This window comes from Aspergillus candidus (genome assembly GCF_002847045.1).
Source record: "Aspergillus candidus strain CBS 102.13 unplaced genomic scaffold BDW47scaffold_95, whole genome shotgun sequence".
Classification (NCBI taxonomy): domain Eukaryota; kingdom Fungi; phylum Ascomycota; class Eurotiomycetes; order Eurotiales; family Aspergillaceae; genus Aspergillus; species Aspergillus candidus.
Window position 1 is genome coordinate 5,324 of NW_020194100.1, and position 23,240 is coordinate 28,563.

Genomic DNA, 23,240 nt, shown 5'->3' on the forward strand with positions numbered 1-23,240 from the left:
GGTCTGTCTCGATAGTCCACGTGCAATAGTTATATAAATGAGACTGGTTTTACACGTGTCATCGGATTTATGCGACAACACGACGGTGCTCGTTTGAAACTGCCTGGCGGAACAGTCGAACTGCTGCTCCGTACAGCAGATTGAGATTTTATTAGAGTGTTCATGAGGGTTCTCGTGATAGTATTCTCTGGGAATGGGTTTCAAAACCGTGTGTGTGTAATCAATTGATTCATGAAGCTTGGCGAATCTAACGGAATCAATGAAGGTCATGAGGCATAAGGAGAGGTTCAAATGGTACTGGAATATACAATGATAGTAATTGATCTTCTAGTCAGGTGACAACTTTTGCCCTGGACAATGCATCCATTGATCTCCAAGCCAAGCCACTTGTTCAATTCTAAACACGAGATAATCGTGCCTCTTCGTCTTATCTTAGTCCTGTTGATCATGAGTATAGCCCCATCTATAGACACTAATCTGTGACAGATCATGTTTGCGATAGTTGTACCAGCACCGGTAGTACGAGTAAAGATCCCCTGAGTCCAGGCCCATATTTACGGGCAATTTAGCAAGAACAGCAAGGATATCATACGATGCATGTAACTACTACCCGCCAAGTGGCTTATCTTCCGTTTGTGGCATCCTGGACCGACTGGCTAGAACCATCGCATCAACGACGTCATCCACTCACCTCCGCAATTCAATGCAACATAACCACCACCATCCAACATCACTCCCATATCGATTATTCCATATCCTGACCACAAGAAACCTACGGAAAACATACCCATAGAATACCACATACATCCACCCGCAAAATGAGACAACTTGCCGTCTTCAGCACCAAATCCTACGACAAACAATACCTCTCCACCACCCTCCAAGAGCAATACCCCACCCTCTGCGAGATCACCTACCACGGCTTCCCCCTCTGCGAAGAGACCGCCTCCCTCGCCCACGGCAGCGATGCTGTCTGCGCCTTCGTCAACGACAAACTCGACGCCGCGGTCCTCCGCGCCCTTCACGCAGGCGGCACCCGCGCTATTCTTCTCCGCTGCGCCGGCTTCAACGGCATCGACCTCAACGCCGCCGAAAAGCTCGGCCTCTTCGTCGCCAATGTCCCGTCCTATTCTCCCGAAGCCGTTGCCGAATTCGCCGTCGCCCTCATCCAAACCCTCAACCGCAAGACCCACCGCTCCTACAACCGCGTCCGCGAAGGCAACTTCAACATCGAGGGCCTCCTCGGCTACACCCTCTCCGGCAAGACCGTCGGCGTCGTCGGCCTCGGCCGCATCGGTCTTTCCTTCACCCGTATCATGCACGGCTTCGGCTGCAAGCTGCTCGCGTACGACCCCTACTGCGCTGCGTCCACCGACCCCAGCGGCGGGGGGCCCGAATTTCGCCAACTAGACGGGTCATTCGTCGAGCTAGACGAACTCCTCCGCGAGTCAGATATCATCTCGCTCCACTGCCCACTAACAGAGACAACACGGCACGTAATCGGCCCGGAGAGCCTCAAACAAGTCAAACCCGGCGCGATGATAGTAAACACATCCCGTGGGGCATTGGTAGACACACAAGCGGCGATCGAAGCTCTGAAGACAGGACGGTTAGGTGGATTGGCACTAGACGTCTACGAGGAGGAGGGAGCGCTGTTCTACGACGACCATTCGGGGGATATCATCCACGACGATGCGCTGATGCGGCTGATGACGTTTCCGAATGTGCTGGTGTGTGGACACCAGGCTTTCTTTACGGATGAGGCGCTGAGGGAAATCGCTACTGTTACGTTGGGGAACTTGGAGGATTTTGTGCTCAGGCGGACGTGTCGGAATTCGTTGGTGAGGGAGGGCCATTTGCTTGTTGAGAAGGATAAGGAGCCGGTGAGGTTGTAGTCTGCTTTTTTTATTATCTATCGGGTTGTTAGTTGCTTTGATACATATCTGGGAATACTTCTCTTGGGGTTATTCTTATTACGATGGGATTGGCGGATTGTAGAGTGAGGACCATAAAGGGTAGTCAACGCCGTTGTTCAAGCGCAGGGGTTCCGATATATAAATCCCTGACCCGTGGTGCGTTGAGCACACCAACACAGCGCAATACACTAAATCTCTACCACATATGTGTCTTGATGATAGTAGAACTAAACCACCCGATTATATATGTAAATGTGAACGGATCAAGGATTACGTGAACGGCGAATCGATCGCAACATGCATCACCATGATGAACGATCACAAGAATGCCTCCGACGTGACGGACGAAGTCGCCGAATGGTTAACTATATCTTCTACGGCGATCCTCGCAAACTCTAGAATGCTTTCAACGCCGCGGCATTCCTACTAGCCAGCCAAGTCTGGATCAAAACCAACATCGAAACGAGCGAAAAGGGCCTGAGGACCTGGTCCGACAAGGGCGACGATACCCAGGTCCCGGCCAATTCCCGGCGAGACATCGTAATGGTGTCGATACTGCTCGGTCTAGATATCTCGATCCTGCTACCGCTAGCAATTTACGCAGCGTGATCGCCGCGATGGACGGCTGAACTCATTTGCCATGATGCGGATTGGGGCTGTGGTCGCCGAGAAAGTGCCATTCCTCGTTGGACGGGAGACCGATAAGACCGAGGCTCTCGATGAGATTCCTGGTTGGGTGGGGGACACAGCTGAGAGCAGTGAGCGAGTGGGGAGATTAGGGCTTGGAGGGCCTAGAGCTCTGGATGATCGGAAGAACAGACGCTTTGAATGCTATGAAGGAGATGGAGAACCGTGGGATGAGAAGAGCACTTGGCTTCATTTACCGCAATGAATGAGAGGATTTCGGTCTGTTATATGGAGGACTTTTCATGATATAGTAAAACTTGGTGAGTAATTTTGGAACCTGGTTTGTATTGATGTAAGCCGAATTCGGACATTTTATACATCATATAGAAGGCATGAACATGTGAAGAGAATGACTTTAGAAGATTCCAAGGAGAACAAAAGACTGAGAGATAAATAATGCCCGGGCCGTGAAATTTACAAAATATTCTAACAAATCAACAGAAAAGCAGTCGCATAACTCTTTAGCTCTTATGACAGATACTCGTAGAAATGGTAGTTATTATCTAAAAAGGAATTCAAGACAAGTGTCAATAGACTTTTCCAGGGATTTTGAAGACGTCCAATGATCAACGCCCGTCGGTATGATTTTCCCCTTATAGAAGTTGACACGTGGATAATCGAAGGATCTTGAGGGGAGGATGCGCAGATGATTAGGAACTCAGAGCCTCATATTCTCTTCAACGAACACTGTCTTGCCGTTGTATATTGAATATAACAAAATGACCGCCAACATCCCAGAGATAATCCTGCTCTGCCAGGACGCAGACTTCATCACCGCCTTCCACACAGCGCAGCAGGAGCACTGGCCCGAGTTACCGTCTAAGCTCACGATCACTCCGATCAACTCGCGCCTAAAAAGCCTCGAACCCTCAGTCACCTTCGACCTGGTCGTCTCGCCCGCAAACTCCTACGGCCGTCTAGACGGAGCCTTTGACGACGCCATCTCATTAGCGTTCAGTCCTCGCGATGACTATGGAGCCTTGACGCGCGCCGTGCAGACCCAGCTGTACGAGAAATGGCGAGGATTCGCGCCGCCGGGAACATGCACACTTGTCCAGTTTCCTGCGCCACTGGAGCAAAACCCCCGGCGTTGCGCTTGGGTAGCTATCTGCCCCACTATGCGAGAGCCGACGAATGTCGTCTGGGACCGGGAGGTTGTCTACGAGAGTGTCTGGAGTCTGCTGTGTCAGGTGGAGGGTCATAATCGGGTTTCAGGCGAGAAGATCAATAGCCTTTTGATGCCGCCCCTGGCTGCTGGTGTAGGGAGGGTTAGTAAGGAGCGTTGGTCGGCGCAGACGGTGCTTGCCATGAAGCATTTTGTGGACGCAGTCGAAAAACCGGAGCGGTGGGGTCGAATGCAGTGGGGTGATATCATGAAGGATTGTGATGAAGTTGCGACGACGTGGAAGACGAAGGAGTAAGGCATATACAGTTGCTCCAAGTCTCCTGGTTTTCATAATTATATGTCTGCCGCTGGAATGGGTTGACATACTTTCTTCAGTGGAGCGAAGAGGAGCGCTCCACATGAAGCGACCTATCACAATTTATTTGAGACTATAGGCAAGAAGACACCTACCATTTCCACAGCCGTGGAAGCCTCCATAACTGCACATGCCGGCGGGGGAGGGTGGGAAAACCAAAGACTATTGACAGACATGATAAGTGAATTCTATTGTTGCCGCGGCATCCACTAAATGAATGGAACTAGAAACACTGTTTTCGTCGTGTGGAAAAGCAGTCTACTCAAGACTTGTAGTCTTTTAGAAATCAAGGTAATAGTTCCTGAACCGCGATGGATTGTGCCAGGGAACATTAACATGGGTGCGCCCTAAGTTCCAGGGTGAAGACCTCGTATGGATGAAGAGAAAAAACAAACCATTGAGAAAAGATGGCATTTATCGGGCTAGAGAAGGAAACTACCTTGTTCAATCGACGCCAGTAATGAATGAGAATCGCGATAAATAATTAACACAAATCAAGAAAATAGAGAAACATATATGTATATATATCAAACCAATCACAAAGAAGCCTCAACCTTCTTTCCCTCACTCTCTTCCAGCTTCACAGCCCGCTTATAACCCTCCTGCTCCTGCAGGAGGTCCACGTACTTCGCAAGAGTCGGCCACTTCTCCTTCAGCGGAAACTTCGCCCCCGCAGAGATAACAGGGAAGCTCAGCATGATGTCTGCGGCAGAGAGCTGCTTGCCGCACAGGAATGGCCCGCCGGCGGGCGCCGTCTTGAGTTGCTGCTCGAGGAAGTCGAAGTTGGAGGTGATGTTACGTTCGAGGAAGGCCTTTTCAACCTGCGAGGCGACCATGCGGGGGAGGGGCTTGACGAAGAAGGGGAGGAGAGGGGGGTTTTTGACCACTGTTTCTCGTTAGTTTTCCTCTTCATCATTTCTTCCTAGAGACCTGGAAGTAGTTGTATTTGTTATAGGGAAAGGAGGAAACATACCATCCATCACCAACTGCATCACCAGAAAAGGCATCAAACTCCCCTCCACATAATGCATAAAGTACTTATGACGCATCCACTCATCCGTCTCGCCGCCAACCTGGCCCTCTTTGCCGTCCTGGTACCGCTTCGGGACAAGCTTATCGCCGTCGAAGTGATCGCACATGTACTCGATGATGACGCCCGACTCTGCGAGCACCATCGGCGACGAGGTGTTCTCGTTTTCGAGCGTGATGACGGGGGATTTCCCCAGCGGGTGGATTTCTTTCAGGGCGGGCGGCGCAAGCATGTCTGCTTGGCGCTTGTAGGCCTTGAGATCATAGGAGAGGTTGAGCTCTTCAAGGAGCCAGACGATGCTTTGGGAGCGGGATTGGTTTAACCTGTTTTATTCCCTTTAGTATTAAAGGCAGGGCGGCGAGGGGAATAGGGAAGATGACGGGGATGTACCAGTGGAGGGTAATTTTGGTGCCCTTGTTGGTGTCAGACATTGTTGCGGAGTTTGCTTTTCTTGTCGCTGTTGTGAGTAATTTCAAGAGCTGTATGTGGATGTGTGAAGCTTTCTTAAATGAAGAGGCAGTATCGCGGTCGTTAATCTCTCGATCTCATTAATAAGCTCGGTGGTCTAGACGGACTGAGTCAGAATATATATGAGCACGGCCTTAATCCATCAAATGATACCCCATGATCGGTTATGATTAGTTGTAGCCGAGGTCGACTAAGGGGTCGGGGTTAAGATGGAGGTTGACAACCCCTACGTCATCGGCCTGGTGGATCCCTACTGTATCGGTGGGTTGCCCCGATCGTTGATTGTCGTTCGATCCGCGCGAAGGATCTAGTGCCGATTAGGGCTAGTCTTTGATCTCGTTGACTTGGGTTGAATCGGCTCTTGTCCATCTATTTTCTATTCTGCTTCTTGTCCATCGTGGCGTGACTGGGATATTGCGGGAACACGTAGTGCTTCCTGCTGCCTACCTCCTGGATCTTCCGGCATTGTAGGCATTGTAGAGAAACTGGAATAAGATAAACAAATTTCCCGGTATAGTGTCCCGAGTATATTGAATCCTCTTGTGTACTATCTATACCTTCGAAAGGTCAAATGGCGTCAGCCAAAATAGAGGCGGCTTGGATCTGGTCAATCAATATTAGAGCAAACCGAAGCTTCGAGTGGAGGAACTAACGACTATATTAGAACCCAGACCCGCAGCGCGCACCTTCTGAAGGCATTCGATCTCCACCATGTCCCACAAAGACATCCTCTATTCACGGGAAAATTGTACCACCACCAAGATTTCTCGTTCGAGAAATACCTGCAGTCGAGGCCACACCCACAAGCTGGAGACATTGGTCGGGGAACTGGGACCGACTGTAAATGTGTTCAACGAACCCAGATCGCACCTGGCCACTTGAAAATATTTGCTTGAGTGGCCCAGACAGCGCGGAATGTGGTCCGATCTCGACGAATAAATGCTGCTGGTCGTGCCCTCGGTGCTATGGTATAATACCCACTGATTCGGTGAACCACGCCGGTGATCCCATATTCTGGCGCCAGTAGGTGGCATTAAGCTCTTGAGGGTTCCCAATCCTCTGTGTAATTACACTTGAAAACATAGGCACCGTGGCTTTGCTATCATGGCACACGTGAGCGGTGATAACCTCTTGGTATTGATGTCCTATATGTTTTATTTAGGGAGAAAGGTATGCGACTCCCAGTTGGGGTTTCCAGCAATAATGTAGACGACTTATATCCGACCTGACAGATCCGTAGGTCTCGATTGTTGCTTTCCCCATTCCAAGCCGGTGGGCCTCCTGACCTGTTAAAACTAAACGAGCCCTAGATGCAAATTCCGACTTTGATGAAAGTTTGATCTCTCTAGAGAAGTGCCAGGACGTGTGACAGCAAATCTTTGGTGTGACGAGTGTTTCCGGCGAGATTCTGCAGTTGGTTTGGTTGTGTGTTGACATAGCTAATCACCTGTTTAATCCGCCCTTGCAAACCCGCTTTATCCCTGGCGGAAACAAGCAGAAGCCGAGCGCGGCCCTTAAAGCAGGAAGACGCCATGTATTATCAACCTCGGTAAAATGACGTGAGCATTTGCTCCTCCTATTCAAAGACCGTCAATGCTAACTCGAGCACGTCGATCAGCGGGCCATTCTAAAGGCTGTTTGGCTACCAGTGATGCTCCTTTTCAAACGAGATCGCAGGATCCGGCGTCTCGAAATGAGCACTTGGCGAAATCACTTTGTGTTCTAGGCAGAGAACCGCTTTTATTATGCTGGTGATTCCAGATGCACCCTTTAGGTGGCCAGATTTCGGGTTTACCTGTACCTGTTATCATTAATGGCATGTAATAACTACTCTGGGTGGTTTGAAAACACCCAACACTAGAGTCCTTGCCTGACCTAATTATCATGGCGTATTCTGTCCCTTAAAATGTATGCGAAATTTCGAAATATTGATGGAAGTAAACCCGGGGTGAGATGGACGGGGCCTGTGATTTGGGAAGATGTAGGGGAGAAGCCGCCAGGTTCGACTGTTACCCTTTTGGGTGTTTCTGATGACTGGTGACAACCACCAACATCTGCCATCGTTGACGACTACTATCTTGCTACCCAACATGTAAGTCTAGCCTAGAGTAAATCAAACCAATGGCCATTTCCACCGAATTACTGAGATATTCTAGGAATTTTCAGACCTTTCAAACAATCCTACCTGTTGCGCTGGATGTCTGGTGGCCTGCCCAAGCTTGGCTCCGACGTATAATACCGTGTGGAGTTCACGCAACAACCCATCGTACACTACCAGTCGTGTTAAATGATTCAAGCATGATATTAACTCACACGTGTTCAAAATCCCAATTCAGACCTGGGGAATTTGGTGCCAGACTGTAATCTCAATGCGGAACAAGTCAGGTTGGTCCACCATCTAACCTCACTGTGGTCAGCATATTGGGTTACCATGATGGATGTATCACTTCAAGTTAATTAAAGCTATGAAAAAAGGTTGTCCAGATCAGGCAACTAGGTGAATTTTTGATCTTTGACGGCCCGGTGCTAATCAAGCCAAGAGAATCAACCGTGCAGTTCCGGACAATATTAACGATCTCCATTCTTCTCTGGCAGGTGAATCAGTTTTAGAGGACCTATTGTCTGATATAATACAAGACTACTTGGCGTGAATTGTGGCGTCACTAATCAACCAATCCTTTGAGGAAGTTTGATCAAGGGGCCAACAGCCCAGTCCACCTCAGCATCAACAGACAAATCACAGTCTGTGCCTGGCTCATCCCCTGCATGATTAGAGCAGATGTTGACCAACACGGGATATCAAGCCCTTGCTTCTGTGAATTACAACCTGGCTTATTGCTTAACTTGATTTCCCACTGTTCAGTCAGTCGTCTCTTTTGTATCTTTTTCACCTGGAAGAGTCCAGCCAATTTTCACAAGAATGCACTACCGTGGTCCATCATGGAAGACAAAGTCCAACAACATTTTGACCGTGACTCCAGTGATCCCACTGCAAGCGACCGTGTGACCAATGATAAGAGACATGATCTTGCAGGGGCACTGCACCCTCTGGAAGAAAGAAGATTGATCAGAAAAATCGATCTGAAGTAAGATCAGTCAGAGACGTCAGTAATGGAGTGACCATCGCTAAATGACACAGTTTGATGCCGCTGCTCATCGTGAGCTATGGACTACAATATGTGGACAGTAAGCATACTACTTCACGGTATACGCTTAGGTCAATTGCTCATTCTATGCGTAGAGACGAGCCTCTCTTACAGTGCCATCCTCAACATACAACATGACCTCGTGCGATCACCCTTTTGCTACAGACGATACTAGCTAATGAACCCTAGAATCTTCGAGGGCAAGACTTTAGTTGGGCGTCTGGAATATTTTATATTGGATATCTTGCCGCATCGTATCCGATATCCCTCGGGTTTGTTCGATTCCCATTGGGAAAATATCTAAGTGTACTCATGTGTGTGGTGGCTATCTTGGCCCAAGATCGTATTGCTGATTTTTCCAGCTTTCTATGGGGTATTGTCCTCACACTGCATACTGTCGCGGATGACTTTGCTAGTCTTATGGTTCTAAGAACCCTCCTTGGTGTCTTCGAAAGTGCCATCAGCCCGGGATTTTCGATGATCACAGGGATGTGGTATACGCCTCCGGAACATGTCTCTCGGCACTCTTTCTGGTTTACAGGAAATATCATAGCCAGCGTGATCGGGTCAATGATTGCATACGGAATCTTGTATTATGCGGGAGACTTTCCACAATGGAAGGTAAGTCAAGCAAAACAATTCTCATGTTCAACAGTGCTCACTCCTTCACAGATGCTATTTCTCATATTCGGCTTGATTACTATTGCGTGGTCCGTCCTGCTCTGGTTCTACCTACCAGACTCCCCATCGACCGCCCATTTCCTCACACCCACCGAGAGAAAATTGGCCTCCTTACGCCCAAAGAAGTTCCAACGTACTACCCAGACCAAGAAGTGGGACCGCGCGCAGTTCAAAGAAGCACTCATCGACCCGAAGACGTGGTGGCTTGTACTATTTGCGTTCGTAATCTGTGTGCCAAACGGTGGCCTAACCAGTGTATGATCCCCTACATTGTGATTACAAAATCCATGGCACAAAAAAGAAATCTGACAAGATGTGGCCATAGTTCGGCACGCTGATCATCAATGGCTTCGGCTACGACAAGTTCCAAACCATCCTTATGGGTCTTCCAGCAGCAGCGTTCCAGCTTACGATGGTCATTCTTGCAGCCATCCTCACCACTAATATCCGCAGATCCCGACTGCTCGTGCTAAGCGCGATCTGTCTAGTCGCAATAGCTGGTATCCTCATGATCAAGCTGCTGCCAAAGTCAAACAAACTGGCTCGACTCGCTGGCCTCTGGCTAACCACCAGCGTGTCGCCCGCATTTCCTCTGATGATGTCCCTATTCGCAAGCAACACAGCAGGGTTTACCAAAAAATCCAGCGTCGTAGGCTTGATCTTCGTGGGCTACTGCGTGGGGAATTTTGTAGGGCCCCAGTTTTTCAGAAGCGAGGAAGCCCCTGAATATGAGGTAAGTTGGAGCTCACTCAGCCTTCGCCTTATATGATACTTATTTGATGCCGAACAGTCTGCATTTGTGACTATACTTGCTTGTGCGGCTATCGTCGTTGTCATTACGATTACATTCCATGTTTACCTGCGCTGGGTCAACGGAAAGCGAGATCGAGAGCAAGGCGTACACATTGACCCGGAGGAACATCGTGAGGTCAATCTCCAGGCAGATGAAGAGTTGGACCAGGTAGATGAAACCGACATGCAAAACAAGAGCTTTCGATATGTATTGTAGAAAGCGAAATCATCAAGGTTGGTCATCACATTAATCTTTTAATTACCTTTCCCAGAAGGTATCTTGATGCGAGAGATGCAGATCATGGGCTCCTATGTCCGCACCAAATGTACGGAACTATATATCATATACAGAGGTCATATTATGGTAGATCTCGCATATCATCCATCACAATCAAACAAATTCAGAAAAACAAGAGCTATCACCCTGACTCTCCATCCACCCAACACACTTCCAACAGCTCAACAGACCAAAAGGGTCATACTTGTTCTTAATAATAACCAGCTCCTCATAGTTATCGCCCCACCAAGCTTCCCTCCAATCTTCAGTGAACGGGCTCGCTTCATTTGCATACGCACCACTCCCCGGTGTGATACGCGCAAACATAGCCGTCATGTCTTTCATAGTGGCAATCTTCTCCCTACGATCCTGCAGTGTACTATTCCAGGCCCAGGTAGCACCCACCCCCGTCTCCCAGACAGCAGAGCGCCAGGCGGGCGTAGCGCTCGTAGACCCTTCAGGGTAGTCGTAGAGAACGGGACCCACGACCGGTATGTACGGCGATTGGCCCTGATCCAGAAGGAGCGCAAAAAAGCCCATCAGGTCTTTTCGGCCCGCTGCAGTTTCGAAGACAGCCTTGGGGACAAGGCGGGTACCTACGAAATGGGTGACTCCAACACCCACCGAGCCCGTAGTCACGTATTTCTCGTAGAATGGGTACCATGACGGAAAATCCTCGACGACGGCGGTGCCGCCCTGCGACTTTGCGTAGGCAATCACTTCAGCTAGGGACTGCTTGGCTTCGTTGACTGAGAGTAGTGGAGATACATTTACTAGGGTATTACCCGTGATGTGGCCTCCCCAACCTTCTGCAGCCCACTGAAGCGTGTGGTTGACGACGATGTCCAGAAACGGGAGGACGTTTGTCGGCGACTTGGGAAACTTGATACTGGCTGCAACAAGCCGCATCTGAGGCTCAACTCGATGCGTACTCTCCATGACTACGCCAAAGGTGCCGCCGCCGCCGCCACGTAGCGCCCAGAAGAGGTCAGGGCTCTGGCACTCGTTGACAATGCGGTACTGCCCATCAGGGGTTACGATCTTATACTGCAAGACGCGGTCAATGCCTAGACCGTAGACGGGTGATAAGATGGAGTGACCGCCGCCCTGAACCCAGCCACCAGAGACGCCAACCGTGGACGAATAGCCGCCGACAAGCGTGACGTTGTTTTTTTCGGCGAAGGCATACGCCTCGTCGAAGTTGACGCCCGCACCGACGATGATGGCGTTGTATTTGGCGCTGCAGCCGGATGGGACGAATTCTGGGCTGTAGCTCATCGATCGCAGATTGCGGGTCCATAGCGCCAGCGTATCTTTCCCACTGCTGCGACCGAGGTAGTCATGACCACTGCTTTTGATAGAAAGCTTGGTTCCTGAGCAGCTGGCGTATTTGAAAGCCTCGATCACGTCCTGGACGCTCTGGAGCTCGATGTAATGCGAAGGCAGGCCGCCCTGGCGACAGGCCGTATCTGTGTAGGCCGTCGGATTGGCTGGGTGGCTGTCATCTAGCAGGCATTGATTGTACGGCTCCGAAGAGCACATCATGTACCCGTTCGGACTGTTGGTTCGCGCCCAGGGATTAAAGTAGTCTCTCTGGATACCAGCGCATGCTGCCCGGTTTGGGCTCACGGATTGTCCATTGTAATTGGAAAAGCAGGGAAGGGGGAACGGCTTGATTGCTTGAACACGACCTTGCATCGTGGCATTGAAGTGTGGCAGATTGCATGTTTTGCCATCTGCAACGGCGATCCCTAAAGATAGGGCTGCCAGTAGGATCACCAACGCGTTAAGTCGAGGAACTGTAGAAAATGCCATTCAACTGGATATTGCCAGAAATTTATGAATCACGCAAAAGATGAAAAGTGGTCCCAGAGAAATGGGAGGATGACAAGGAGGGATACCTTACAGAGTCGGTCAGTCACCATTCCATCTGGGACAGATATATGCATGCTCCCGCCAATAAAATTCTAAACAGCCACTGCTGGGTCAATGATTCTAACTCCTTGATTAATTATTAAGACACTTCATCGTCAATGTGCATAGATATACCAGGAAGTGAATAAATGTTATGGTACTACGACAAGAAAGAATGCCACCTGGGAATGTAAACTTACGCGGTAGATCCGACTCTTGGAATCACTAGCCGGGCAGTCCGCACGTATTTGTGCGAGAATAGGTAATACTTATATATCTGCTATATATAATCGTATAGATTGTAGTTATGGCGAGTAATATTGCCAAGTAAAAGACTCACTGGACGCTGAGAATCACCACAGCCGACGGCCGACATAACGTTATGCTTCGGGTCTATAAAACCTCACAGATGTCCAGTCTACTACATCGAAACACAATCACGATTGTTTCACCAAACAGTAAAATTTCAAAGATTGATAACTTTCATTTCAAGAATCCATCGCCAAGAAAATGACTACCACATACAATTACTCCATCCCGTCCATCGCAGCCGTCTATGGCATCGGCCTCCTCCCACACGGCTACTATGTCATCAAAATGATGGCTAACGCAAAGGGACAATCAAGCAATATTTTGTGAGAAGTTCTTTTATTCATATCTTGCAAAGATAAACCAAACTAACAAGATATCATGTGTCCAGACCACGCCAGAATCTATCCGATCTCAAAGGCCGCATCGCCGCGGATGTTTGGAACAAGTTGGCTCGGGCACGAGGTGCGCATCTAAATGCGATGGAGGGCGTGCCTATGTTTGCAGCTGCCATGGTACGATTCTTCTTCTCCCGCGTTGTGGCTCGTTCTAGTGAAATAGACAGCCCCGTCCGTTGAAAGTGCTGACTAGATTGCCTTCTGGGAATAGCTGGCTGGGAACCTGGCCAAGCTGCCTTCCAGTGAGCTAAATACACTTGCGGTGGAATATATCGGCGCCAGGATCCTGTATACGGCACTGTATATGGGTGTGAGGTCCGAGGCCGCAAGCTATTTGCGGACGGGAGTGTGGGCCTGGGGGATGGCGATTCCAATTTGGGGATTGATTCGGGCTGGGAAGGTGATGAATGCAGATCAGTGAGTTGGCTTTGTCAGTGGTCGTGATTTTTATTTTATTTGTGTTTGTAAGTAGGATATCATAACAGTCTGGTGCCTTGTCGATGCTTCAACGATGATTGTTTTGGAGGTGTATATCTAGTCGTTTTGCGGAGGAAGTCCGTGCTACATCTGTAGCTCCGTGAGGGACAAGGTCTTCGCGCCTCTGTTCATGCGGGCCTGGTTGCTGGTCTGGATTATATTTGTTTCAAAAGCCCACCACCACCGCTCGAATACTAGTTGGCCAACTTCCCACCCACTCGCCTGGAAGGGGTCCTGTCCGTGAACGTTGATCCCTTCGCCACCAGCGTCTTCCATGTCATACACTAGACGCAGGATCCCCATCGGGTCCTGTGCTGTCTTTGGACGTTGGCTCATAGGGAGATGGAACACTTGAATCAATTTGTCTCGGACATTTGGCCAGGGAAGGAGATCCAGCATGGGGTGGTGAGGGATGAGACGCTGGGTAGGCGTTGGCTGAAGGTGGGGCGGAAGGGCAAAGATATAAGCTTTTCGCTCACTACCAGCACTGTCTGTTGTATCGGATGGCGTCGTGGATGCTGCATTTGATGGATAGGTCACTAGGGATGGGGTGGATAGCCCGGACGCGGGTGTACCCCTTTCCTCATAGAACGGGCTGACAGAAGTGAGATCCCAGATGATTTCTGACAGTCCTAATCGCCGAGCTACAGACATGGCTGCGTTCAGGAGGGTAAGAGTAGGTATATGTATTGTATAGTCGTCAGGAAAAGTAAACAATGAAGCTTCCGAGGATTGAAGCTCTGCGCAAATGTCCCCCAGACCGCTGTCATTGTCGAACATGGACTTGGTGACTTGATCATTGCTATATCCTATAGCTTGGTCCTGTTGGCCGAACTCTGGCCATGCAGATTGATATGTTTCACTGGTGTCGCCATAGGGGAATGCTGATACTGATGGAGGAATCAAGGACGATTGAAAGAGGAACCGCGAGGAAGAGTGGACAAAATCACATCCACTTGGTGCAATAGGTTGTATGGACCCTGACCCAACATGTGCATTGTCGTCCTGATGTACGTCCCTTGCAGGTTCATCCGACGATGTAGCTTGGACATCACATACCGGAGACTTATTCTGAACGGTTCCAGAAGGCGATGATCCTCCCTCACTTTCACGGAACGACTGGGCATTATTCACAGACAAGCAGCTAGTCTCCGCGGTAGTCTGGTATCCTCGGGCCTCGCCTGTTGCTCGGGATTCAAATGCCCGGAGACGATCCTTCCTTCTCTGCCCTTGAGTGAACGTTAACAGAAGCGATATACGGTCCCATCAGCCACATACGGTATCTTCTTTGCGCCAGGATATTTAACACCCGCTTTCGCTCCGCTGCGTTTTCCGTAAGCTCGGGGACGGATAGATCAGGAGCTGTGCGTTTTGCAGACATGTTGAATATGGAAACAATCCTTCGAAAATGCAATCAGCAGGCCAAGATACCTTCCAGTTCAGAGGAGCAGGAATGGGTGTAGGAATAACGTTGTCTCGATCTCGAGGAGGAAAGGCTACGAGGGGCCAAGCAGCGGACGGAAAGCATAACGTTATGCTATACGAGCCAATGGGAAAGGAACGATTGATTGAACACGAGGTGACCTATTCCATAAGCAGCCATACCTCTTGGAAAATTGTTGTGTCCGTCATTGAAAAGATACGCAATGGCGACTGATCATATTATCCACATAGTTCATCGAGCTCAAACAACGCTGGGTTAACAATACGGATCGTGATCTTGGGCGGATAACAAGGAACGAAATGATGATTTCTGATCCGCACGATTTCACAATTGTAAGTTGGGTATCTATCCTGTGTCTTGCCATTCTCCTATTCTAAACAGGTCTAATATATAATGGTTATGACCTATATGGATATGCGATGGTGTTGCCAGACAAAACAGTTCGGGAATGGCGCGCAGTAATTCTCGCCCGTTGATTGGCATTGAGCAACAGCACCACGTGATGCAATGACCGAACCGTCGCTGACTCAGCCGCATGCTCCCACGTGACCGGCATCGGAACCTCACCACCAGCGATAGGTCCAACGACAGGTAGGATCTCAAGATCCACAAGCTTCACATCCACAACCGCAACCATGGCCGGTCCTAGCAAGTGTATGTCCCGCTGTCCCGAGAGTGAAGTACTTACTCGAGTTGAACTCGCTGACATTGAACCCCAGCCATGATCTTGGACCCCGCTCTGCAGAAATATTACGGTACAGCCCCCCTCCGACAATGACGACCTCGTTTCCCACTCCCTCGCATTCCGCCATTGCCGTCTCTCACGGTACCGAGCATTCGAAGAGAACACGTACTGACCCAATCATGGAAAATAGAGGTTAACGCCAACCGCTACAAGTACTTCCGCTGGACGCCGCGCAATGCCTGGTTCTCCTTCATCTTCATGGCCGTGATCCCCGGCTCGCTGACCTACCTTACCTACAAGACGGAGGTATGTGATCTGACACCCCCGGCATCGCTCGTTGCGCCCGCGTCGCAAGATATCGTATAATTGCGCTGGATTGGATGAGCGGAATCAATAGATGGCTGACCAGTCGCGCACAGGGCAAGGTGGATTTCCGCGGCAAGCGGAGGGGCGATACCCTCAGTGAGTGGTAAATCAGTTACCAGGCGGCAGGTTGTTGTTTTATTTTTTGAAAATGCCGGAGTCGTGTTTTCAGTCTGCGAGTTGTTTCCTACGGTTGAAATGGTATCGCATCCGCTGCCTCGGCAGTAGGGGCTCGCTGGACGTGTATCTATTACCAGAATATACCGCATCGATGGTTCTCGTTTGTCTGCGATTTCTTTTTCCAGGGGTGTTTTTAGATCGGAAGCCACAATGCTATTCATTATTCGACACACAGGTCTGGGCTACGCGTAGTATCTCCCCAACCTGACGTAAAGATCCCTACACAATATACGGAACCGGCAACGAAGACAGAGAATAATCCATTGCTCTCACACCGGGTATCCCAGTCCCAGTCACAACTCCAAGGAATAGTACAGTACAGTAGAAATGCACCTAAAAGCCCGAAAACACAACCCCTTGAACAAACTATCAAAACCAAGCAACACCCTTAGTACGGCGCCCAGCCGCGTCTCCCCCCCCGTCCACCCTCCGGCAACCGTTCACCTCGTTTCCAATCCCCAAACGGGATCCGTTCACCGCCCCGTCCACGAGGCCCACCAGCACCACCGGCCCCAGGCCGGCCTCCAAACCCAGGCTCCCGGAACGCGCGCATCCCACCACCCATCGGCAAGCCGCTAGGCCCACGGCCGGTCGTCAGCGGCGGCGCGACAGACCCGTCCTCCAACGGCGGCAGGATCGCACAGTCCACGTAGTCCCCGATCACGAATCGCATCTCCTGCAACGTCTTGTCGGCCTCGTTGCCCTGCATCCGGTGCGGACCGCGACCGCCGCCCTTCTTCCCTCCTTCTTGGTTATCGTCCTCGTCGCCATGCTCCTCGCGGTAGGGGCTGTCGCGCGGACCGACGACCACACTCCCAATGTCCTTGCTCAGGTACCGGCCTCGGGCGTCTGGCCCGGCCATCGCCGCGGCTTTCGTGTCGGGGTAGATGAGTCGGAAGCAGATTCTCGTGCCGATGGGCGGGTCGGGGAGAAGAGACGGCAGGGCGGAGGTCAGGAGCTGTGAGAGCTCGCGCAGGGTGCAGGATTGCCAGGTGTAGATCTGGAGATGAGCCGGGAGGGGCGCGGCGGCAGGAGGCGGCGAGCGGGCGCGGATGGCGTTGGGCCCGCTGACGGGGCCGCCGTAGGATGATGACGACGACGAGGAGGCGCCGTAGATGGAGAAATCTGAGAGCGGGTGGAAGTTGTTGACGCGATAGAAGAGCTTCAGGTGGAAGGGCGTTGTGGCCTGGCGGTCGATTTGGGGAGGGTTGGGCCCATCGCGGGGAGCGGCCATGGTGTTGGCTGGGATGTGCTTGTTTCCTAGTTGATGGTGCTGTCTATGCTGCGCTGATAGATTGTTTGATTGAGGTAATTCCTGCAAAAGTTAATTCCACGCGCGAGGATGGAGTGGGAGGCAATTCGTGGATTGAGAGGTGGTGGTTGGAGGAGCTTTTGTCACGAGCAAGACCGCCGGCGGAGAAATCCAGCTTTCCTCCTCACTTTTAACTACTCTGACCTCACACAGCCCGCACAGGCCACGTCTGGCATTCTCAACCTCTATCGCACTTCAACCGCAGCAAAGGCTTTTAAACATATTTATTTTACGGTTGCACCTTCAACTCAACTCATTTTGTCCGTCAACACTTCGAAACCGCCATGGACTTCGCGGCTTTAATGTCGAAGGAAATCGCCAAGGCGAAACCTACCAAATCCGAATCGTCCACCCCCAGCGCCAAAGAGTCCCCCAAACCCCAAGGGAGCAAGTATGTCCGACGCGGAGATGAGGAAGCCGCCCGCATCGCAGCGTACAAAGAGGAGCAGGAACGCGCGGAGCGCGAGCGCGAAGAACGCCTCCGCAACAAACGAAAGCTAGAGGACGAGGAGGCTGAAAAGCGGCACGCGCGCGAGGAGAAGAAAAGAAGACTAGCTGAAGAATCGCGCAAACGACGAGAGGAGGAAGAGGCATCACAAGAACGGGACCGCAGGCGACGACTAGGTCTGCCCGACCTGCCGCCGGATGAGGGTGAAGAGCAGAACGAGGGAGAAGATATCCCCGACGAGGAGCTGCTCGAGAAGCTTAGAGAGATGAACGAGCCGGCTCGCTTGTTCGGAGAAAGCCACGTTGGTCGCCTGCGACGGTATCGGCGCCTTGTCGAGCGAGCTCTCACCCCTCAGCAGCGGCTCTCGGATGGGCCAATCCCCACGACACTGGAGCTGGTTCCCGAGGTCGAAATGAAAATCCCAACCGCGCTTCCTAAGGATCTGGAAGGCCGCAAATATCTTTTCCGTCAACTGGCGTCATACTTCAACATGGTCTTGGGCGAATGGGACCGGGCGCTTGCGAAGCGTGATGCTTCCGTGAAGCAGAGTATGCAGGGCCGTCAAGCATATAATGCTATGGTGCAGTCGCGGGAGAATCTGAAGCCTCTCTTTCGGAAATTTGAGAAGGTGGAACTTGACGACGGAGTGCTGGAGCATATCATGGAGATCGTGCACAAAGCCCAGCAACGGAAGTATGTCGATGCCAATGATGCTTATCTGCGGCTGAGTATTGGAAAAGCGTACGTTTACCCCGTGTCTTTCATCATATGATGGTTGTTACTGTTTCCATTTTCCACGATTGCTAACAGTTCATAGTGCCTGGCCCATTGGTGTCACGATGGTTGGTATCCACGAACGTTCTGCGCGAGAGAAACTACACCAGAGCGACCAGCAGGCGCATATCTTGAGTGATGAGATTACTCGAAAATACCTACAAAGTATCAAACGGTGTCTCAGCTTTTCACAGACACGGTGGCCCCCGGATGACCAGCTGCAGATTATGGGTTAATTATATCAGCGTTGCAGCTAGCATACTCCAGGTTGTTATCGAAATGTACAATTATAATCAATATAACTTGACTACCTTGTCCGTAGGCTGATAGGAGTGCTGTCACAAGGTGCAAAATTCCTCTAAGAGTTCATGCTGTTACGTATGAGAGCATAGTCGTTGCCTGTTTCTCAATGCATTGACTCAGGTCGGATACCCGTAACATTCACTATATACACATCCAAGATCGATTACTGTAGAGATTGACCAGCGCAATGTTCATAACTGGGGCCCTATGGGCATCTAATAATAATATACACCAGTCGACAGCAACCATCGCAAATCTATCAATATACAGTGGATTTATACGCCTGTTCACGCATACCAAACCCTCGCCAGTGTTGTCCAAACCCCACCCAGGCCGAGTTTGTCAAACAGCGAATGAAGTAGTCCATGGTTATCCCCACTATCAATGTGATATTGGTTGTGGTTTGGGTAAACGGCATGGCCATCCATGCCGTGCATTGCTTGTAAGGCGGCGCCCTGGGGCTTAGATCTAAGCACTGCTTCATCTTTGGGCCTTCCGTTACTAGAAGACGCCCCGATTAATTTCCCCGCTGTTTGAACGCAACTCCCATAGGAGAAACGTATGAGCGAGTCTCCGGTCAGACTGCCAATGATGAATAAATCTTTCGTAACCTCCATGTCGTCTAAAGCTTTGCTTCGTAAGGTCTGGCCGGAGATGATGGGGTTTAATTCTGGCCCGTTTTGCTGTCCGACTACTTCTGCGAGAAGACCGTTGTCCAGATATTTCAGAGTACCCCGTCGACCTGTAGCGTACACCATACCGCGTAGCCTGCGGGTGAATACACTGCCGTTGTGCGCGCGAAAGGTCACTGTCGCATCATCCTTGTTCGTATCCACCCCGATGATCTCTGTGTTAGGTAATCCCTCATACACATCGTCCCATGTCCGGCTTGTCAGGAATGGTGTGGACGTCAATCGCCGATATCTGGGTTTCTTGGTAGAAGTCGGCTCCGCAGCGACAGCGGCTCGTCTCATCAGACGGTACACACCGGAGTACTCTGGATATGCCTGCTGATGACAGCCGCGCAGCGGAGATGGACGGTTTTCCGGGGACCATTTATATACATGGATGATTTTCTGGTCCTTCGGGGCTGAAATTATGACATCTGCAGCTGAGAACCCAGATCCGATCACCAGGAGCGGGAGCTCAGGAACAGGCTGCAGGGTGGCTAAAGGTTGTAACAGCGGACGGGGCTGCAGCACCTCTGAAAAGATTCCACTGGCGAGGACGAGACGTTTACAGTGGATGTTGTGGGAGCGAATATAGAACCCACTGGCGGTTCTTGAGATCCCATTCAAGGTCTCGTGGCAACGCATGGTATCGTTAATTTGAACAGCTTCAGGATAAGCGCGGAAATAGTCGGCTGTCTCCTGTCGACTTGGTCGGGTGAAGGCTGGAAGATCTTTTCCGGTGACCCTGCGATAGTGTTCTGCAAAGGAATAGCCGGGGAGAGATAGCATCGATGCGTAGCTCAGGGTTTGAATCTCCCAGCTCCCAGGCATGGGGTTTTCGACCCATTGCCCCCCGGGTTGTGACGCATGCCCGAAAACCAGGTGTGAGACGGATTTCTCTGGTAAGCGTCGCCATTCGATATTTGTTGTACAGCTGAGTTCCTCCACATCGACACTGGGTCGGACCAGGGTATCTAGCAGTACGTTGACGGGGAGCGCCTGCGTGGAATAGGAGAGGCGAGAGGCCGCAAAGTGCTCTGTGAGTGCCGGGACATCCGCATTCAGTAAATCTGGGGCGTCCTTGAGCTTCGCATCGAGAAGAGGGTCTGGATGGGGAGGGTCCGAAGAGTAGTATGGGATGTTGCCGTGGAGGATGAAGGATAGAAGCATGGCAGATGGCCCGTTCCCTGCAGAGTTCCGCGTCAACTGCGATCGCTATTGGACAGAGGTAAGGATAATTGCGACATACCCACGATGATGGTATCAGTTTCCATTCCCGGCGAACCAGATGGCCGTGCCCGCCCCTCAAGCACGGGGCATGCTGTATCAGCCATGCGATGGGGTGGAAATGTTGCAATGGACTCGCTCGGTGGGTCCAGACATTAATAGGGCACTGCCTTCAGATGAAGGTAAAGTAGCCGATCAACCGTCGAGGGACCATAGTCAACCGTGAAGAAGGAAAAAAGATCGACTCGAGTTACGTGCAGGATTTTAAGGATAACGCGCCAGGAGAATCCCCGCGAAGGAACAGGGTAAGGAACTGCTGACAAAATCGAAGCCCCAATTTACAGTAGCTTAGAAATCCCTATCAGCGGGGGAGAGTCGATCCTCGTAGAAGCTTAGTATGGCGTGCTGGGTTACGAGGTGGCGGACGCAGGTTCCTCTTGGTCGAATACTCCCAGTAAACTCAATAACGGTCTAAAGTAGCAAGGAAAGATCGAGAGCCGGACCCATATAAAAAAATAATCATATTGACCAGACGGGTCCATACCCTTCGAAAGGGGTTCTAAATACCTGGTTCCGAAACAATGAGATCAGAGCAGAGTAAATGCTAGTCATTCATACCATAATCAAGATTTCCCCTCCCAAAACGGCGGGATGGACGGATCGGACTGCGGGGATCATGGACGGATTTGGAAGTTAGGGCAAGGGGTAAGTGGAGTTTCTACCCTATGCCCTATTTTCCTAATCCAGACACGGCTGACGCGTGGAGCGGACGGGTGTCTGGATCGTCCCGTTGGTCTTGGGGTCCAAATGGAAGACGACAAGTGTGAACTGGAAGTTGCGCAGAGAGATCCAAGCAAGCCACTGCAAGCCTCCTGCGCTGCCATGATTGTCGCATCTCATCACTCGTGTTGTGCCGCTGGTTCTGATTGAAATAGAGGCTGCGCCTGTCGGACTTTTTTGGCCCTCTCTGTCCGACCGCAACCATGTATCATTTGGCCAAGTCGCTGTATATGCAAGCGACTAGTAAAGAGGGTAAGAACCATCGCAGAGTTCCTGGGAGTCTAGAGTGGCCCGGGGATTTGCTAACGGACTCCCCTAGAATACTCCGCGCTACTACTAGGTCTTGACAACGCCGGCAAAACAACCCTCCTATCCCAGATTAAGAACATCTACCAACCCCGTTCCGATGGCGTCCCTGCCCCCAACCCCGGGAAAACCGTGCCCACGGTCGGGCAAAACGTGGCCACGATCAATCTCCCAGACATGTATCTCAAGATATGGGATGTCGGAGGTCAAATAACCATGAGAAACCTGTGGCAAAGCTATTACACCAGCTGTCACGCGATCATCTTCGTCGTCGACAGTACCGACGTCGGTCAAGATCCGGATATCACCCGTCTTCCCTCCACCACTCGATCGAGTTCCCCGTCGGATGCGTCAGACGGTGACGCAGATGCCTTTACAGAGCGGATGGTCGGGATCGATGCCCCTGGGAGCGACTTCGGGCGGTTAGACGAATGCCGGCAGGTGTTGGAATCTGTTTTGAAGCATGCCGATGTCGCGGGGGTGCCTATTCTAGTCCTGGCCAATAAACAAGATCGGGAGGACTCGGTGGAGGTGGTTCGCATTAAGGAAGGGCTGGTGCGCAAGGTCTTCGAGGGGGAGACGGGCGTCGGCGTCCGCGACAGTCGCGTGCTACCGATCAGTGCACTCATGGCAACAGGGGTTCAGGAAGCCGTCGAATGGGTCCGAAGTCGAGTCAAATGGAACAAAGAAGGCAGGCCTCCGATTATGAAATGATGGCCTCGCTGGTCCCTTGCGGTGTGATACTCTACCGTCGCGAACCGAACCCTTGACGGGTTACCATATGGTCGTTTGATCAAGATACCCAGGATTTGGCCAGGGGATCAGCGACCGTCCTAATTTTATGGAGTCTTTCTACATTTTGAGATGTTAAGGCGCTTGGGGGTTCTGTGTCATCTGCGAAGATACCTTGAATAGTATATATCTTAATTATTCCTTTATCATCATTCTTGTCTTTGGGTGCATCATTGGATTGACATTATGATCACTCCCGCTTTATTACTCTCGTAACAGGCTCTTCCCTGTCGCTGTGGAAAATAATCATGTGATATCAGTTGCGGCATCCAGCAACCGGGTGGCATTCTTCCAGCAATGATGTATATATGCTTCATGTTTACCATCGCTTAAACAAACAAAAAGAAAACGAGCAAAGGCAAGACCCATAAGGCAAGCA

General features: G+C 50.9%; 13 protein-coding genes across 13 annotated transcripts; 8 read left to right on the forward strand and 5 right to left on the reverse strand.

Annotated features, from left to right (window-relative positions):
* The first annotated feature begins 609 nt into the window (after window positions 1-609).
* Window positions 610-2,125, forward strand: BDW47DRAFT_114075 (2-hydroxyacid dehydrogenase). Its single transcript, XM_024814571.1, has one exon. The coding sequence runs from the start codon at window positions 819-821 to the stop codon at window positions 1,893-1,895; it is 1,077 nt and encodes a 358-aa protein (XP_024667365.1). The 5' UTR covers window positions 610-818; the 3' UTR covers window positions 1,896-2,125.
* A 363-nt stretch (window positions 2,126-2,488) lies between these two features.
* On the forward strand, window positions 2,489-2,924 carry BDW47DRAFT_114076 (uncharacterized protein). Its single transcript, XM_024814572.1, has one exon. It carries the CDS (start codon window positions 2,557-2,559, stop codon window positions 2,806-2,808), a length of 252 nt encoding a protein of 83 aa, XP_024667366.1. The 5' UTR covers window positions 2,489-2,556; the 3' UTR covers window positions 2,809-2,924.
* A 367-nt stretch (window positions 2,925-3,291) lies between these two features.
* Window positions 3,292-4,276, forward strand: BDW47DRAFT_114077 (uncharacterized protein). The gene has a single exon (XM_024814573.1). The coding sequence runs from the start codon at window positions 3,323-3,325 to the stop codon at window positions 4,022-4,024; it is 702 nt and encodes a 233-aa protein (XP_024667367.1). The 5' UTR covers window positions 3,292-3,322; the 3' UTR covers window positions 4,025-4,276.
* A 219-nt stretch (window positions 4,277-4,495) lies between these two features.
* On the reverse strand, window positions 4,496-5,735 carry BDW47DRAFT_95888 (glutathione S-transferase). Its single transcript, XM_024820312.1, has 3 exons — window positions 5,505-5,735; window positions 5,058-5,437; window positions 4,496-4,970 (listed from the first exon to the last, which is right to left on the reverse strand). The coding sequence occupies exons 1-3, from the start codon at window positions 5,543-5,545 to the stop codon at window positions 4,621-4,623; spliced, it is 771 nt and encodes a 256-aa protein (XP_024667368.1). The 5' UTR covers window positions 5,546-5,735; the 3' UTR covers window positions 4,496-4,620.
* A 2,648-nt stretch (window positions 5,736-8,383) lies between these two features.
* BDW47DRAFT_114083 (permease of the major facilitator superfamily) lies at window positions 8,384-10,711 on the forward strand. The gene is made up of 9 exons (XM_024814574.1): window positions 8,384-8,668; window positions 8,722-8,768; window positions 8,824-8,870; window positions 8,918-9,042; window positions 9,091-9,349; window positions 9,401-9,664; window positions 9,735-10,142; window positions 10,200-10,435; window positions 10,500-10,711. The coding sequence occupies exons 1-8, from the start codon at window positions 8,523-8,525 to the stop codon at window positions 10,416-10,418; spliced, it is 1,515 nt and encodes a 504-aa protein (XP_024667369.1). The 5' UTR covers window positions 8,384-8,522; the 3' UTR covers window positions 10,419-10,435; window positions 10,500-10,711.
* BDW47DRAFT_130001 (putative isoamyl alcohol oxidase) lies at window positions 10,593-12,176 on the reverse strand (the record flags this gene model as incomplete). Its single annotated transcript, XM_024817051.1, has 1 exon — window positions 10,593-12,176. One exon carries the CDS (start codon window positions 12,174-12,176, stop codon window positions 10,593-10,595), a length of 1,584 nt encoding a protein of 527 aa, XP_024667370.1.
* A 726-nt stretch (window positions 12,177-12,902) lies between these two features.
* On the forward strand, window positions 12,903-13,520 carry BDW47DRAFT_130002 (MAPEG family protein; the record flags this gene model as incomplete). The annotated part of the gene is made up of 3 exons (XM_024817052.1): window positions 12,903-13,027; window positions 13,093-13,216; window positions 13,311-13,520. The coding sequence occupies 3 exons, from the start codon at window positions 12,903-12,905 to the stop codon at window positions 13,518-13,520; spliced, it is 459 nt and encodes a 152-aa protein (XP_024667371.1).
* Window positions 13,521-13,564: 44 nt separating this feature from the next.
* On the reverse strand, window positions 13,565-15,008 carry BDW47DRAFT_135220 (uncharacterized protein). Its single transcript, XM_024818277.1, has 2 exons — window positions 14,855-15,008; window positions 13,565-14,805 (listed from the first exon to the last, which is right to left on the reverse strand). Exons 1-2 carry the CDS (start codon window positions 14,955-14,957, stop codon window positions 13,661-13,663), a joined length of 1,248 nt encoding a protein of 415 aa, XP_024667372.1. The 5' UTR covers window positions 14,958-15,008; the 3' UTR covers window positions 13,565-13,660.
* A 555-nt stretch (window positions 15,009-15,563) lies between these two features.
* BDW47DRAFT_114088 (NADH:ubiquinone oxidoreductase 6.6kD subunit) lies at window positions 15,564-16,412 on the forward strand. Its single transcript, XM_024814575.1, has 4 exons — window positions 15,564-15,674; window positions 15,740-15,775; window positions 15,896-16,011; window positions 16,125-16,412. Exons 1-4 carry the CDS (start codon window positions 15,656-15,658, stop codon window positions 16,176-16,178), a joined length of 225 nt encoding a protein of 74 aa, XP_024667373.1. The 5' UTR covers window positions 15,564-15,655; the 3' UTR covers window positions 16,179-16,412.
* Window positions 16,413-16,570: 158 nt separating this feature from the next.
* On the reverse strand, window positions 16,571-17,619 carry BDW47DRAFT_114091 (SAP18 family protein). The gene has a single exon (XM_024814576.1). It carries the CDS (start codon window positions 17,480-17,482, stop codon window positions 16,637-16,639), a length of 846 nt encoding a protein of 281 aa, XP_024667374.1. The 5' UTR covers window positions 17,483-17,619; the 3' UTR covers window positions 16,571-16,636.
* A 76-nt stretch (window positions 17,620-17,695) lies between these two features.
* Window positions 17,696-19,127, forward strand: BDW47DRAFT_95935 (mRNA splicing protein PRP18). Its single transcript, XM_024820313.1, has 2 exons — window positions 17,696-18,749; window positions 18,826-19,127. Exons 1-2 carry the CDS (start codon window positions 17,845-17,847, stop codon window positions 19,016-19,018), a joined length of 1,098 nt encoding a protein of 365 aa, XP_024667375.1. The 5' UTR covers window positions 17,696-17,844; the 3' UTR covers window positions 19,019-19,127.
* A 245-nt stretch (window positions 19,128-19,372) lies between these two features.
* BDW47DRAFT_121286 (uncharacterized protein) lies at window positions 19,373-21,030 on the reverse strand (the record flags this gene model as incomplete). The annotated part of the gene is made up of 2 exons (XM_024815604.1): window positions 19,373-20,943; window positions 21,006-21,030. 2 exons carry the CDS (start codon window positions 21,028-21,030, stop codon window positions 19,373-19,375), a joined length of 1,596 nt encoding a protein of 531 aa, XP_024667376.1.
* A 736-nt stretch (window positions 21,031-21,766) lies between these two features.
* Window positions 21,767-22,975, forward strand: BDW47DRAFT_114094 (ADP-ribosylation factor family protein). The gene is made up of 2 exons (XM_024814577.1): window positions 21,767-22,015; window positions 22,083-22,975. Exons 1-2 carry the CDS (start codon window positions 21,967-21,969, stop codon window positions 22,781-22,783), a joined length of 750 nt encoding a protein of 249 aa, XP_024667377.1. The 5' UTR covers window positions 21,767-21,966; the 3' UTR covers window positions 22,784-22,975.
* The last annotated feature ends 265 nt before the right edge of the window (window positions 22,976-23,240 follow it).

What these genes read in the sequence shown, in the direction of transcription:
- BDW47DRAFT_114075 (XM_024814571.1), top strand. Translation starts at nt 819, where the DNA reads ATGAGACAACTTGCCGTCTTCAGCACCAAATCCTACGACAAACAATAC.
- BDW47DRAFT_114076 (XM_024814572.1), top strand. Translation starts at nt 2,557, where the DNA reads ATGATGCGGATTGGGGCTGTGGTCGCCGAGAAAGTGCCATTCCTCGTT.
- BDW47DRAFT_114077 (XM_024814573.1), top strand. Translation starts at nt 3,323, where the DNA reads ATGACCGCCAACATCCCAGAGATAATCCTGCTCTGCCAGGACGCAGAC.
- BDW47DRAFT_95888 (XM_024820312.1), bottom strand. Translation starts at nt 5,545, where the DNA reads ATGTCTGACACCAACAAGGGCACCAAAATTACCCTCCACTG. An exon ending in ACCAAAATTACCCTCCACTG is followed by an intron (nt 5,438 to 5,504) that starts GTACATCCCCGT and finishes GGAATAAAACAG; the next exon opens with GTTAAACCAATCCCGCTCCC. An exon ending in GATGCAGTTGGTGATGGATG is followed by an intron (nt 4,971 to 5,057) that starts GTATGTTTCCTC and finishes AACGAGAAACAG; the next exon opens with TGGTCAAAAACCCCCCTCTC.
- BDW47DRAFT_114083 (XM_024814574.1), top strand. Translation starts at nt 8,523, where the DNA reads ATGGAAGACAAAGTCCAACAACATTTTGACCGTGACTCCAGTGATCCC. An exon ending in AAATATCTAAGTGTACTCAT is followed by an intron (nt 9,043 to 9,090) that starts GTGTGTGGTGGC and finishes TGATTTTTCCAG; the next exon opens with CTTTCTATGGGGTATTGTCC. An exon ending in GAGACTTTCCACAATGGAAG is followed by an intron (nt 9,350 to 9,400) that starts GTAAGTCAAGCA and finishes ACTCCTTCACAG; the next exon opens with ATGCTATTTCTCATATTCGG.
- BDW47DRAFT_135220 (XM_024818277.1), bottom strand. Translation starts at nt 14,957, where the DNA reads ATGTCTGCAAAACGCACAGCTCCTGATCTATCCGTCCCCGAGCTTACG. An exon ending in CCTGGCGCAAAGAAGATACC is followed by an intron (nt 14,806 to 14,854) that starts GTATGTGGCTGA and finishes CGTTCACTCAAG; the next exon opens with GGCAGAGAAGGAAGGATCGT.
- BDW47DRAFT_114088 (XM_024814575.1), top strand. An exon ending in CGCTCTGCAGAAATATTACG is followed by an intron (nt 15,776 to 15,895) that starts GTACAGCCCCCC and finishes CATGGAAAATAG; the next exon opens with AGGTTAACGCCAACCGCTAC. An exon ending in ACCTTACCTACAAGACGGAG is followed by an intron (nt 16,012 to 16,124) that starts GTATGTGATCTG and finishes AGTCGCGCACAG; the next exon opens with GGCAAGGTGGATTTCCGCGG.
- BDW47DRAFT_114091 (XM_024814576.1), bottom strand. Translation starts at nt 17,482, where the DNA reads ATGGCCGCTCCCCGCGATGGGCCCAACCCTCCCCAAATCGACCGCCAG.
- BDW47DRAFT_95935 (XM_024820313.1), top strand. Translation starts at nt 17,845, where the DNA reads ATGGACTTCGCGGCTTTAATGTCGAAGGAAATCGCCAAGGCGAAACCT. An exon ending in CGGCTGAGTATTGGAAAAGC is followed by an intron (nt 18,750 to 18,825) that starts GTACGTTTACCC and finishes AACAGTTCATAG; the next exon opens with TGCCTGGCCCATTGGTGTCA.
- BDW47DRAFT_114094 (XM_024814577.1), top strand. Translation starts at nt 21,967, where the DNA reads ATGTATCATTTGGCCAAGTCGCTGTATATGCAAGCGACTAGTAAAGAG. An exon ending in GCAAGCGACTAGTAAAGAGG is followed by an intron (nt 22,016 to 22,082) that starts GTAAGAACCATC and finishes GGACTCCCCTAG; the next exon opens with AATACTCCGCGCTACTACTA.